Genomic DNA, 12,752 nt, shown 5'->3' with positions numbered 1-12,752 from the left:
CCAGCCACAGTATGCTACGCAAGGTACTTCTGAGATTAAGCATGGTAGTCAAAGGATCCAACACTACGCGCCAAATTCGCAAGCTCTCCAATTGCGCAATAGAAACCAATTACGTTCTTCATTTCAACCTTCCGTCCTGTCCATTCTGCTTCAAGCAACAAGGCCACAATTTAGTTTGACCTTTAGATTCTCCAGGTGCTCAATCACAAGAACTAAAGAATTAATTATCAACCTCTTCAACGTCGGCTTCACCAATCCTCTCTATTCGACCAGGGCGACCCCCTCTATAACCTACGACATATTTTGATCAGCGCGCCTGCTAGCTTTGGTTCACGCACGAGACACGGGGACATTGTCTAGCCCATTTAGCTGTTACCGGTCTTCGACAACTCTTCGACACAACATGGCAACCAACAATTGGGTTGAGCAACCTGGCAAGTCGCCTCGCCATTATTCAACAGTATCAACCGACGAAGAGGAAGTGGAACATAGGGGACAATACTTTCAGAGCCTGGCCAACAAGGACCCATGCATGCACGTAGCCCACGGAGGGCAGCAGCATCAACAGCAGCCTGAGGACCAGATGAGCGATGAGGAAGCAGAGGTTCAAGAGCAAGCGGAAGAGGAGGATGAAGACGACGCAGAAGGCGATGACTCAGATGATGATGCAGTCGACGAGTCGGTTCAGCACGACATGCTGAAGCTGCAAAATACTTTTCCTGGTTTCATGGACAAATACCGGCTTATCAAGAGGATTGGTGAAGGTGTGTTTGCGTGGTCCATCCTAGCAGGATACAGATGCACTGCCATAACCCAGAGACACTGACTGACATTGGAATAAGGCACATTTTCGACCGTATACAAGGCTGAAGACCTACAGTACGAAATGTACGACAATACCTGGGATCTGGATAGAGATATTGACAGGTGGCCGCCCACGCCGGTCAAGAGCTCCAAACATCGAAATCAGCCCAGGCGAAAACCCAAATATGTCGCCATAAAAAAGATATATGTCACTTCCTCACCAAGCCGCATCTTGAACGAACTTGATCTCCTTCACTCTCTCCGTGGCTGCCCTGGAGTTTGCCCCATGGTCACGGCCTTCCGTCACACCGACCAGGTGGTCGCCATTCTCCCCTACTTTCGTCACTCCGACTTTCGCGACTATTTCAGAAACATGACCGTCCCCGATATGTCAATATATCTGCGGTCTTTGTTCACTGCACTCAAATGGGTCCACAAGGAGAAAATCCTTCACCGAGACATCAAGCCAACCAATTTTCTGTACGACCCATATACGGCGCGTGGCGTGCTCGTTGATTTTGGCCTCGCGGAGCGTCAGGGAAGCGAGGGCTACAAGCCCTGCATATGCCAGGAAAATACAGAGACCCGCCGCGCCAAGCTTAAGAGAGCATACGCCAACTCTTCGATTGACAACCTCGCTATCGGCTATCCCAAAGAGGACAGGCGGCCGTCGCGCCGGGCAAACCGAGCAGGAACACGGGGCTTCAGAGCCCCAGAGGTGCTGTTCAAGTGCACCCAGCAGACGACCAAGATCGACATCTGGTCCGTGGGCGTGATCCTGCTGACTATTCTCAGCCGGCGATTCCCTTTCTTCAACAGCGCCGACGATGTTGAGGCTATGATTGAGATATCAACGATTTTTGGCACCCGCAAGATGAAGATAGCCGCGCAATTACACGGCTGTAATTTTGAGACGTCGATCCCGACCATCGGCTCGGCTGGTTTTAGCTTTGAGCGCATTATAATCTGGAGTACCGTTCGCCCGGAGAACAACCCCCTGACACCTGACGAGGAGCTTGCAGTCAAGTTCCTGTATCAATGCCTCGAGCTCGACCCACGGAGACGAATCAGTGCTGCCGATGCGCTCGAGCACGAGTTCCTGACCAAGTGGACGACAGGTCCGGAATCCGCAGCGGATGATGATGATGAGGTAGACATGGTTGAGGCATAAACCATGGCATGGCATTGGGATGGAAAGAAGGAATTGGGAGGATATTTTCTCGCGGTAAGATCTTGGGTGTATAAATACTGTATCACTAGACGCGGCATACGACATTTGGCAGGCATGGTTTTATAATGGCCGTATGATTAACGGATCCACATCTGGAGGCTTATGGGCAAAATACCGTTTAATGTGAGCGTTTTGATAGCATTCAATATATCAAGCCTCAGACACATTATAATACATTTAATTTTGCAAACGTCTTCGGTTGGTCTAAGAGCAAACACAACCCATATGTAAACCAGACTCTGTTACAAGCTTCTATACGGGGAAGGGACCCGGGTTTTGAATGATACAGCCCCAAGTGTTGTGTAGCAGACTCCAACGAGAGGGACAAAAACACTTTGCAAAGCTAACGGCTAGCTCCTCTAATAAAAAAAACGCATCACGTAATAACTATGCACCCACAGCTAGCTAGCTATACACCGACGCCCCCGCCGTAATTATTGAACACAACCAAATGAAACGGGCCTGTCAGTCTGTCTATCGGTACACAATTAGACGAGGGGGCTTTGCAAATCTCGCTCGATTCAGAGCAAACCGCAAAAAGATCGACCCAGACGGGACTCGAACCCGCAATCTTCAGAGGTGAGAAATCGGTTGACCGAAATCTGACGCGATACCATTTCGCCACCAGGCCTAGATGCTATTGTTGAAAATGGTTCCATATTTAGAACATATAATCCCAACACTCACTATCACTACTGGTCAGCAAAATGTGTTGTGCTCGCTTTACAACGGTCAATTTATATATTCTATACCTCCATTTATTCTCTACCTCTGTAAGCCGCGCGCGTGCAGGTCTTTTTGGGCTGATTCAAAAGCGTCCAACGTACGTACGCAATATGTCAAGTCTCAATATTCGATAATGTGATTGGTGAGTCGAGGTGTGGGAATTCCACGTTGTGGTTCAAGGTTTGTCTCGAGAAACCCTGGGACGCATATGCGCTTAGATGGAAATATTGTTTGGCGGAAACGGGCAACTCTGTGCGAATAGTAATCCTTCTTCCCGTGAGCTTTCGGACGGTTGTTATATCTACAATAAGCAGCTGTTCTCTTTTGCAAGGCTCACTTGCGCCATTGTTAGGAAATACATACTTCGTAAATCATTTTCTTTTTTGATATCTTTGCGATAATATTTAAGAAACGTTTACTGTTTTGTTGACAATTTCAAAACTTAAAATAATAATTATAGGTATAGTCTTTATATCGTCTAGAATTCTCCCACCTAGTTAACAATGTGTTTTGTAAATGATTATTATTCTCAGGGGCTGGTGCGGTAATACATGCGGTAAATAAGAACAACGTTTTAAAAGCGATGGATAATTATTACTACCTAGCAATAACCCCGTAATCTTTTACAAGCGGGATCTTCCGTTCACCCAAAGTAACTAATATGAGCTCACTGTAGGAGGACCTGGGGTTAATTAGTCCACACCACAGTAGGCAATGGAGCTATTGTTCTAGCCGACACGCCGTCGCTGCTATCAAACGTCCTCCTTTATTCGAGCCCACCTCACCCGAGATGTTACCCGTCGCGGTTCAGCATGCCCACAGCCGACGGCAAACACAGGCAGCCGGGTTCTGTCATGACCCCCCATGCGGCATGCCCGTCGAGTCGATGGCCATCCAGGCCCTACGCCATGACTGTTCGCCGCCTCCTGGTCTGATGGCCGCCGTGACAGACAAGATACCAGGGAGCACTTTTTTGGATTTTGCGGCACGAAAGACCTCCGCGGCAGTAAGGTTGATGTAGCGACATGAGTTCACTAATCAGTTGAGTTGGGCTCCGCAAGCTGATATTCGGCCTGGAAGAACATGTTCGTGGGCGCTGCTACGGGCGCGACTACGGCAGCGAGCGGCTACTCCTACCGGTCCCGCTGTGACTGAGGTGGCGACCCAAATCCAAAACCGTTGCGTCGTCAGCGGTGAGGGTGGCGGCAAGAGTGGTGATTTGTGCCGATGTTATCGTGTTTGGCCCTGTCTTCATAGTCTGAGTTACCACGCGTGGAGCCTGTACATGCCTTAGTAGGCTCCTGCAAATGCAAACTGCAATCCTTTACTGGGAGGCGCATTTCCTGGAAATCCGCCTTGACTAATCGCCTTAAGACAATGCGCTGTCCTCCCCCTTGATGGGGTTTGCAAAGGTCCGACGTTGAAATCTATTTCTTCGTCGCATCCGCACCGAAATAACGGCGTTAAGATTGGCTGGATTCACATTTTCCCTTTGCCCTGCGTCGCATGGACAACGGTCATCAGATAGACGGGCCGCGTCTTTGTCTCTTTTTTTTTTTTGCGCAATAGCTCCCGCTTTGCCCAGATACACTGATTAACGGCCCGAGCTCTACATGATTTTTCTCACAAGATCCCGCCGCCCGGGCCCTCATCTGCTCTGCCGAGTGGCATTCGAGATAGCGATAAAACAAAGCGCAGATGTCGAGTTGGGACTAATGTTGGGGGGGATGGTTCGGATAAAGCTTGTCCAAACTGACGGGCTACATGTGCCCCTGGGTGGAATGAGGCTGGATCAATGTCAGAGATCTAGGCTGAGCAAGCAGCCGATTTTAGCATGGCCGCAATTTCTCACCTGATTAGATTCGGTGAGATTTGAGATAAGGCAGCATCCTTGTGGACTTGAGAGTCCATCCGTTGAAACTGTCAAATGGCTCACGGCAGTAGGCCACCCGGATCCGGAGCTCCACTGGTGGGCGAATATTGATCTGATCTTGCTTACCCTGACGCCCAAGCCCGTCCGCGCACGATGGATTGGTGCGTGGTTATTTCGCGTCCGTTGGGAGTTGCATACAGAAGTAGGGAGTATAATATCAGGCATTGTATGCCTCGGAACCAATGATACCCTACTTCTCCAGTACTGAGCAGCTTGGCCCGCCCGTGAATCGACAAACCATCTTTGTTTCGACTCGCTACATTCGAGGTTCACCAATTTCAACATGAAAGGTTTCCTCCGAGACATGGGCTTCGGGCGGGCGCCCCATAACCCTACGGACGATGTCTTTCAGCTCAACGTGATGGACAGGGCGGGAGCCATCAGCAACATGATGGGCTGGACTATGCTTAGGTTCGACCAAGTCCTGGACCCGGTGATGCTGAGAGAGACACTCGTCAGCGTTATAAAAACTGGAGACTGGAGGAAGCTCGGCGGCAGGTTTCGCAGGAATGTAAGTGGAAGCGTCGTGCGAATTCTTCGGCTGCTACTGCATTCACTGTGGTGTGAAGCCAAAAGTTCCTTGCAAGTATTCCGTGATAGATGCTGACGGTCCACCACAGTCCAAAGGTCACTTGGAGATACATGTACCTAAGGAGTTCACCGAACAACGACCGGCACTGGGCTTCTCTCACGCAGTCCATACATGCCGTGTGCAAGATCATGAGCTAGGTCGCCAGCTGCCAACATATGAGCCGGAAGAGATCTGTCTGGCGCCATCGCCCGTAACGTTCCACGAGTTTGCACAGCCGGAAGGAGTGCCCCAGACCCTGAACGACTACCTGTGCTCGGATCTCCCCCAGCTATGGCTCCATATTGTGTCCTTTGAGGACGCCACGCTGACATGTTTGACATGGCCGCACGCAACCATGGATGGTGCCGGACTGAGCGAATTGTTGATGGCATGGGCCTACACGCTTGCAGGCCTTCCAAAGGAGGTGCCGCCCTGCCTGTCTTTGAAGTACGACCTGCTCGACGACCTTGTCTCGGACGCCCCTGACAGGATCGTGATCAAAGATGAGAAGTACTTCAATGCAGACAAGGTCGTGTCTTTTGCCATCATGCGAATCATGTGGTTAGTGATGCTTGTCTTACGCGCGTTCTTCGCCCCGAAAAAGGAATGCCGCAACATATGGGTGCCGAAGCGCGTCATGGACAAGATTCGACAGGAAGCCTTGGCAGGGCTGGAGGCGGCGAACGAAGGTGGTGAACTGGGCTTCAGCGAGGGTTTGACCTCTACCCCCAGCTCAGCCGCATCCGCCAAAAAGGGCAAAGAATATGCCCACAATGCACTCTTCCCCGCCGGCATCGTCCCGGATCGAGCGTCGGGTCGGCCGTTCATTAGTGAGAGCGACGCATTGATTGCATTCTTTACCAGAGTGGCATCAAGAGCCTTGCCTGCCAAATCTCGCCGTACAGTCAACATCTCCATCATCCTCAACATCCGTGACCGCCTCCCAACGTTGACTGCACGACTACCAAAGCCTGGCGTCTTCGTCTCCAACCTCGCCATGTCCATCCAAGCTCTGGTTCCGGCCCAGGCCGTGATCCCCAAGACTCGAAAAGGGCCCGTTGCAGAGGAGAATTTCTCGTCCCTCGGCTTGACGGCGGCATCGGTCCGGTCGAGCCTGCACGCCGGACTCACAGAGCCGCAGCTCCGCGCTCTCGCCAAGGTGCAACTGAAAGCATACAAGGCCCGCCTCATTGGTTTCCCCATTCTTGGAGGCATTGACTCCTTCCAGGTCCTCTTCAGCAGTCTTAAAGTGGGACCACTGTTTGAGATGAACGTATTCGCGCCAGCCATCGTTAAAAAAGATGAGGAGAAGCCACCAGTTGATAAGGGCAAGGTTGTCGAGGCGGTGGCAGATGCAGCATCTCAACTCGCAGACAAATCAACCGGCAGCGCTGGTGAGGAGGCCGCAGCCGCTGCTGCTGCTGCTGGTAGCTCTGGCGAGATGAGCGAAAAGACTGAGGAGGTTACTCCAGCTCCTAGTGAAGAGAAAAAGACCGAAGTGTCCAAGGAGACGCGCAAGAAGCTTCCTAAGGGTTGCACCCCGGTCGGCATTTTAGTCATTCCCAGGGACTCATCGTTTATGCTTGCTAAGATGCAGCTGTTTATCTTTGCAAGAGGAGCAAACGGTGCCTGGGTCCAGGGCACGCTGCAGCCTGAGCACTGGAAGGTTGTAGAGGAAGAATTGAAGGAGATTGACAGGCGGAGGTGATTAGTGTGAAGTTTGCGGCTTGGTCTTTTGTCCCTTGTCCCCAAGTGGAGTGCGCGGTGGGTCAGGGTGGTTTTAGCTACTTACCCTCTAATTCATTATACCCAGCAGAGCTGGGAATTATAATTACACCCCCCGTCGTCTAGTCACGACGCGTCAAGGGTGGATTGTTTTACTTTTTGCCAGGAACCTGCCCAAGCTGCCTGCCTGCCAGTCTCGGCGCTGTCTTTCGATCCGCTTTGCAACGCTCACCGATTCCCAATGCCATTGAATGTTGATATTGCGCAACATGAGCCATGGAGAAAGACATTGAGGCGGTCGACTTCAATCATCCATTTACTCCATACGATGTGCAGCTGGACTTCATGAAAACAGTCTATGGTGTTCTCCAGCGTGGCGAAGGGCAAGTGGGCATCTTGGAAAGCCCAACAGGAACGGTAGGTGCAATGCTCATATTTTTGGGTTATTTCAAGTAGCAGGTCGTGCGGAATTTGCCTGCATAATTCAAATGCTATCCTTTTCACCCTTCCTTTCTCATTCTTTTGTCTTCAGCAACATCGGATCCACAAGTGTTCATCGTCATCTCGTACGAGACCTGATTGCTACAGTCAGATCGAAGTGTTCTGACGATTCTCTGTCGTTCGATAGGGCAAATCTCTCTCGCTTATTTGCGCATGCCTTACATGGCTCCGGCACTATAAAAAGAAACGCTTTGAAGTCTCATTAGAAACTGCAGCCAGCAGCACCACAAATGAGCCCGACTGGGTCGTGGAGCAGGCTTTGCATCGGAAAAGGGAAGAGCTGTCGAAGCGCTGGCAGGAAAGAGAAGAACGTCTCAAGCAAATTCGGGAAAAGGAGCAACGTGACGAGAAGCGTGCGGCCAAACGGCGGCGTCTGCTCGAGGAAGACCGACCAGTCCGTCCTAGAGGTCAAGCACCACATGAAGACGAGGATGAGTTCCTACTTGATTGGGAAGGCGGGAGCGGAGGGGCTCCCGGCTTGGATGATGCATCGGGTGGTTTCAGCAAGGAGACCCGAGATCTTCTTGAGAAGGTCGGGTTAGGCTTTTCAAAGCAGGACACCGGCGCGGATGACGATATTGAAGAAAACGTCAAGATCTTTTACACGTCGAGGACGCATTCTCAACTTACGCAATTCATCTCCGAGCTGCGACGTCCAAATTTTCCTTCCTCATTTCCTGGAGCGGACGAGCCTTCGTTGTCGAAAACAGAGACCGGAACTCGCGAATGCGTCAAGCATGTGCCGCTGTCGTCACGCCAGAAACTATGCATAAACCCAGCAGTCGCGCGTCTAGGCAGCGTGGCGGCCATCAATGACCGCTGTACGGAGCTGCAGAAGAGCAAAGCGAAATCAGAAGGCAAAAGATGCCCTTATGTTCCCAGTCAAGACAATCTCAGCGAAACCCACCAGTTCAGGGACGCATCACTAGCGACCATTCCCGACATAGAAGATGCACATAAGCTGGGCAAATCATTACAGGTCTGTCCTTATTATGCAACACGGACAGCGATACCCGGCGCAGAAATCGTCACTCTACCATACCCTCTGCTTTTGCAAAAGAGCGCCAGAGATGCACTTGGAATCGAACTGCAGGGCAGCGTAGTGGTTGTCGATGAGGCGCACAACATCATGGATGCGATTGCAGGCGTGCATTCAGCCGAGATAAGACTAGAAGATCTGCGACGAGGCCGCGAAATGCTTTCGATCTATGCGAAGCGCTTTGGCAAGAAGCTCAAGGCCGAGAACAGGATCATGGTTGGTCAGGTTGCTCGCGTGATTCAGGGGCTCTCTGAGTGGCTGGAGCGGGCTTTGGAGCAATCGGTAAGTTGATTATATTGAAAGAGCGACCAACTAAATCAACACAACCTTCCCAATAGCAACTAACTTTCATCTTCGCACACAGGTTGAGCATGGCATCATTGACCCGCGGGTGCTGCTCAAAACCAAGGGAATGGATCAGATTGACATGTTTGCGCTGATCAGCTACATTCAAGAATCGAAACTTGCCTACAAGATTGAAAGCTACGCAGCACATGTAGACGAACTCGAGGAAGCATCCAAGGGTCAGAAGAAGACGATTCGAACCTCTCCCGTGCTTCACAACCTCAGTAGCTTCCTCTTGGCATTGACCAACCTCAGCACGGAAGGTCGCATCTTTTTCGAAAAGGTAGTGGTAGATGGCGGATCAAAGCAGTACGATATCAAATTATCCTACATGCTCCTCTCGCCGACGTACGCCTTCTCCTCCATAGCTACGAGTGCTCGAGCAGTCATCTTAGCCGGCGGTACCATGTCACCTTTCCAAGACTACGAGACACACCTTTTCCCTTCCCATCCACAGCACAAGATTACAAAACTCAGTTGCGGGCACGTAATACCTTCATCGAACCTCTGCGTCTGGACTCTGGCGAGCATGCGGCCTGCGACCCCAGCGGGAAACTCGGATCTTTTCGAGTTTAGTTTCCAGAAACGGCGGGACAAGACCATGATTCAGCAGCTTGGTACCGCAATCCTTAACATTTGCTCCGCAGTTCCTGACGGTGTCGTTGTCTTCTTCCCCAGCTACGGCTATCTTGACGAGGTCGTTGCTGCTCTACAGCAAAAGCTTGCGGCGACGGGGACGGCGCCCAATTCGTCCATCTGGGACAAATTGCAGTCCAGGAAAGCTGTCTTTCGGGAGACAAAGGGTGGTTCAAGCGACCAAGTTCTGGAAGACTACAGCAACGCAATACTCGGCGAAAAGGATGCGGAAGGTAAACAGAGGTCTCCCAGCCAGAATGGAGCCTTGCTCCTCAGTGTCGTCGGCGGCAAGATGTCTGAGGGAATCAACTTTTCCGACCGGCTGGGCCGATGCGTCGTCATTGTCGGCCTTCCATATCCCAATGTAGCCTCGCCCGAGTGGAAGGCACGGATGGAGTACATCGACAGCTCGACGGTAGCTGGGCTTTTGGACAAGCAGAACGGGACAACAGCGGGCGATGTGTCGGCTAGAGAGAGCACTCCCTCAGCAACAGTTACGAAGCCGCCCTCCACTATTACACGAGAGCAGGCAGCCGCGGCGGGGAAGCAGGCGGCGCGTGACTTTTACGAGAACGCATGCATGCGCGCCGTCAACCAGAGCATCGGCCGCGCGATCCGGCACCGCGGCGACTATGCAGCCATCGTGCTGCTGGATAGACGCTTCGGCACTGAACGCATACGGGCCAAACTCCCCGGCTGGATCAGATGTGCCATGGCGCCGATTGGTAGTAATGAAAAGACGGGCCTTCCGGGGTTGATGGGCACTCTGAACAAGTTTTTTAGAGAGAAGAAGGCCAGCGTTGAGGATCAATGACAATGAATGTCTGGATCGACTAAAATTGGTTGCCATTGGAGTCTCGGAACCCAACTTGCTTCAAAACAATACGTCGTTAATCATAGGATATAGTCGAAATCCAAGGATTTATCGCCCTTCTCGCCATTGTCAGTCACGCCCTCCGCCCTTTGTTTGGCCTTGATATTGTTACGTCTCCTCAACATCATGTAAATGATGACGATACCAAAAGCAGCGCTTAACTCCATGGCCAAGCTGACAGCGTTGCCCATAATGAATCTGTCATTTTCCTGTCAGCAAAAATGGGTCTACGTATATCTTAACCACTAGCAATATACAAAACTACCAAGGACAGGATTCACTTACCGCGGACCAGTCTCGGGCGGATAAACTAAGCTGGCAGGCACGCCCGAGATGTTTGCGATGGAGACGAAGATGGGCAAGGCGGCGCTGCGCTTGTGGTCGGGCTTGATGTTGTTCGAAACCCAGGCGACCAGCAGCGTATTGTACGTATAGACGCCCGAGCACAAAAACATGGCGAAGAATCCCGCGCCGACGCTCGGCGTGCCGATGGCAATGGCGTAGCCGACCACCACTACAAAAGGGACCGAGACGGCGACGACGGCGCGTCGCCGCAGCCGGTCAGACAGCCACGTGAAACAGGCCAGAATGATGCACGCCACGATGTAAACGGGGATCGTGAGGTAGTTTACGGAACTGGGCTGGAAGCCCATCCCGCGGATGAGGGTGGGGAGGAAGATACCGAACTGTTTTACGAGGGTTGGGTTGTCATGGATATCAGTGGGAATAGCTCATCTCACGAGGCCCAGGGCAAAACGGTCATGATGGGGGGATTACAGGAGTGGAATGTGCTTACACCAAACATTGGAATACCCGCGCAGAACAAACTGAGCCCCGCGACCCAGACCATGGGATCCAGCACGGCCATCCAGACATAGTCCCAGGAAAACTCTTGATCAGACCCCGTGTACGCCACATCACGCTCTGCCCGGTCCCGCATGAGCCTTCGGTCATCCTCATCCAGGAACCACGCGTTCTGCGCCGAGCGCGGCAACGAAACCCAGCAGAGCATGCCGAAGGCGACCGAGATGGCGCCCTCGATAATGAACAGCCACCTCCACGCCTCCAACCCCAGGCGTGCGCCCATGGACTGGATTCCGTGGGCGATGATGCCGCCAAACGCCCCGGAAAGCGCTATGGCGCCGTAGAGGGCGGCGATGCGCTTACCCTGGCTGTGGCGCGGGTAGACGGTCGAGATGACAAAGGATAACGCCGGAAAGATTCCCGCCTCGGCTATGCCCAGCATCAGGCGGCACACGATGCCCTCGTGGTAGTTGTGGATGAAGCCTGTCCCGATCGTCACGGCGGACCAGCTGACGATGGCGACGGCGATGACCAGGTTAGCGCCCCACCGCTTCACGGCCAGGACCCAGGGAAGCTCGAACACGACGTAGGTGGTGTAGAAGAGGGACGAGAGGTTGCCGAACTCGTTGCCTTGGAGCTTCAGGTTCTCCTCGAAGCCGAACACTCGGGCGTTTCCTGTTTGGATGTGTCAGTTGTGCAATCGGCTGGGCGTGATTGTCTGGGAGGCAAGGCTGGATCCTACCGATATTGGTCCGGTCCAGGTGGCTGAGAATCATGATTATGACAAACTGAGGAAGCATGTAGCAGTCAAACTTGCGCACTATGCTCCTCTCCCGCTCGGGGTCGATGTATACTTGTGATACAATCTCTCCCGGTGAAGCGTTGGCCTCTGGCAGATCATCGCCAGAGGACTGCTTAGTGGGCGTCATCTCAGCCATGGTCGAAGGATTCCGACTTTTCCTGCTGATGTCAGTTCCGAGATGGTGAAAAAAGGGCCCTTTCACGAAGAAGAAATTACAAGCACGGACCCTGGGAATCTTTTCGTCTCTGGGCCGTTGTTTAAATCCTCAGGCTGGTCGACGGGACGAGGCTGTGATAGCAACCCCGGATTTCGGCAGTTTCGGACTCAAGCTCCGGGGCTCGATGATAACTTCCTTGGAGGCTTGCATCCAGGGTCCACAGGCATTTCCTATCGGGATACGGATCACCAGTCCGGATCTTGCGCTACCTATCGGTAAATTCCAAACATGCCCGAGATAGCCAGAGATTCGGGAGGCTACCCATGAATGCCAAGGGAGATGGGCGAGGGGTTGCTTGCTCGTTAAAGATTGTGCATTTAAAAATTGCAATGGCATCATCGATGTGTTGACCCAATGTGCGATTGACCATAGGCATCTTTTCCCCTATCGCTTTGCTGTGTTTGGCACCAAAGGAGTAACGCACCGCATACTACGTGGTATGCAGGACGGAGGCCAGATAAACAGGGCCTGGAATGGAGTATATCAGGGAACAAGATGCTGCAAAGTGGGGGAGTTCGGGTGGGGAGTTACCCAGAGTAGAAAA

At 52.3% G+C, this 12,752-nt stretch overlaps 5 protein-coding genes and 1 non-coding gene across 6 annotated transcripts; 4 read left to right on the top strand and 2 right to left on the bottom strand.

The window, feature by feature from the left end:
• The first annotated feature begins 42 nt into the window (after window positions 1-42).
• MGG_03488 (CDC7 protein kinase) lies at window positions 43-2,227 on the top strand. The gene is made up of 2 exons (XM_003716387.1): window positions 43-764; window positions 843-2,227. Exons 1-2 carry the CDS (start codon window positions 404-406, stop codon window positions 1,973-1,975), a joined length of 1,494 nt encoding a protein of 497 aa, XP_003716435.1. The 5' UTR covers window positions 43-403; the 3' UTR covers window positions 1,976-2,227.
• A 351-nt stretch (window positions 2,228-2,578) lies between these two features.
• MGG_20186 lies at window positions 2,579-2,666 on the bottom strand. Its single transcript has one exon. It is a non-coding gene; the product is annotated as a tRNA-Arg (tRNA).
• An 885-nt stretch (window positions 2,667-3,551) lies between these two features.
• Window positions 3,552-4,055, top strand: MGG_03489 (uncharacterized protein; the record flags this gene model as incomplete). The annotated part of the gene is made up of 2 exons (XM_003716386.1): window positions 3,552-3,767; window positions 3,882-4,055. The coding sequence occupies 2 exons, from the start codon at window positions 3,552-3,554 to the stop codon at window positions 4,053-4,055; spliced, it is 390 nt and encodes a 129-aa protein (XP_003716434.1).
• Window positions 4,056-5,620: 1,565 nt separating this feature from the next.
• MGG_13543 (LysR family regulatory protein) lies at window positions 5,621-6,973 on the top strand (the record flags this gene model as incomplete). The annotated part of the gene is made up of 2 exons (XM_003716385.1): window positions 5,621-6,095; window positions 6,171-6,973. 2 exons carry the CDS (start codon window positions 5,621-5,623, stop codon window positions 6,971-6,973), a joined length of 1,278 nt encoding a protein of 425 aa, XP_003716433.1.
• A 173-nt stretch (window positions 6,974-7,146) lies between these two features.
• On the top strand, window positions 7,147-11,000 carry MGG_13542 (DEAD_2 domain-containing protein). Its single transcript, XM_003716384.1, has 3 exons — window positions 7,147-7,407; window positions 7,619-8,812; window positions 8,895-11,000. The coding sequence occupies exons 1-3, from the start codon at window positions 7,267-7,269 to the stop codon at window positions 10,323-10,325; spliced, it is 2,766 nt and encodes a 921-aa protein (XP_003716432.1). The 5' UTR covers window positions 7,147-7,266; the 3' UTR covers window positions 10,326-11,000.
• On the bottom strand, window positions 10,274-12,621 carry MGG_03491 (uncharacterized protein). The gene is made up of 5 exons (XM_003716383.1): window positions 12,218-12,621; window positions 11,932-12,143; window positions 11,182-11,864; window positions 10,671-11,071; window positions 10,274-10,583 (listed from the first exon to the last, which is right to left on the bottom strand). The coding sequence occupies exons 2-5, from the start codon at window positions 12,125-12,127 to the stop codon at window positions 10,406-10,408; spliced, it is 1,458 nt and encodes a 485-aa protein (XP_003716431.1). The 5' UTR covers window positions 12,128-12,143; window positions 12,218-12,621; the 3' UTR covers window positions 10,274-10,405.
• Between the last annotated feature and the right edge of the window lie 131 nt (window positions 12,622-12,752).

The sequence above is a fragment of the Pyricularia oryzae genome, chromosome 4 (assembly GCF_000002495.2).
Source record: "Pyricularia oryzae 70-15 chromosome 4, whole genome shotgun sequence".
NCBI lineage: Eukaryota > Fungi > Ascomycota > Sordariomycetes > Magnaporthales > Pyriculariaceae > Pyricularia > Pyricularia oryzae.
This window is presented reverse-complemented; position numbering and strand designations above follow the sequence as displayed.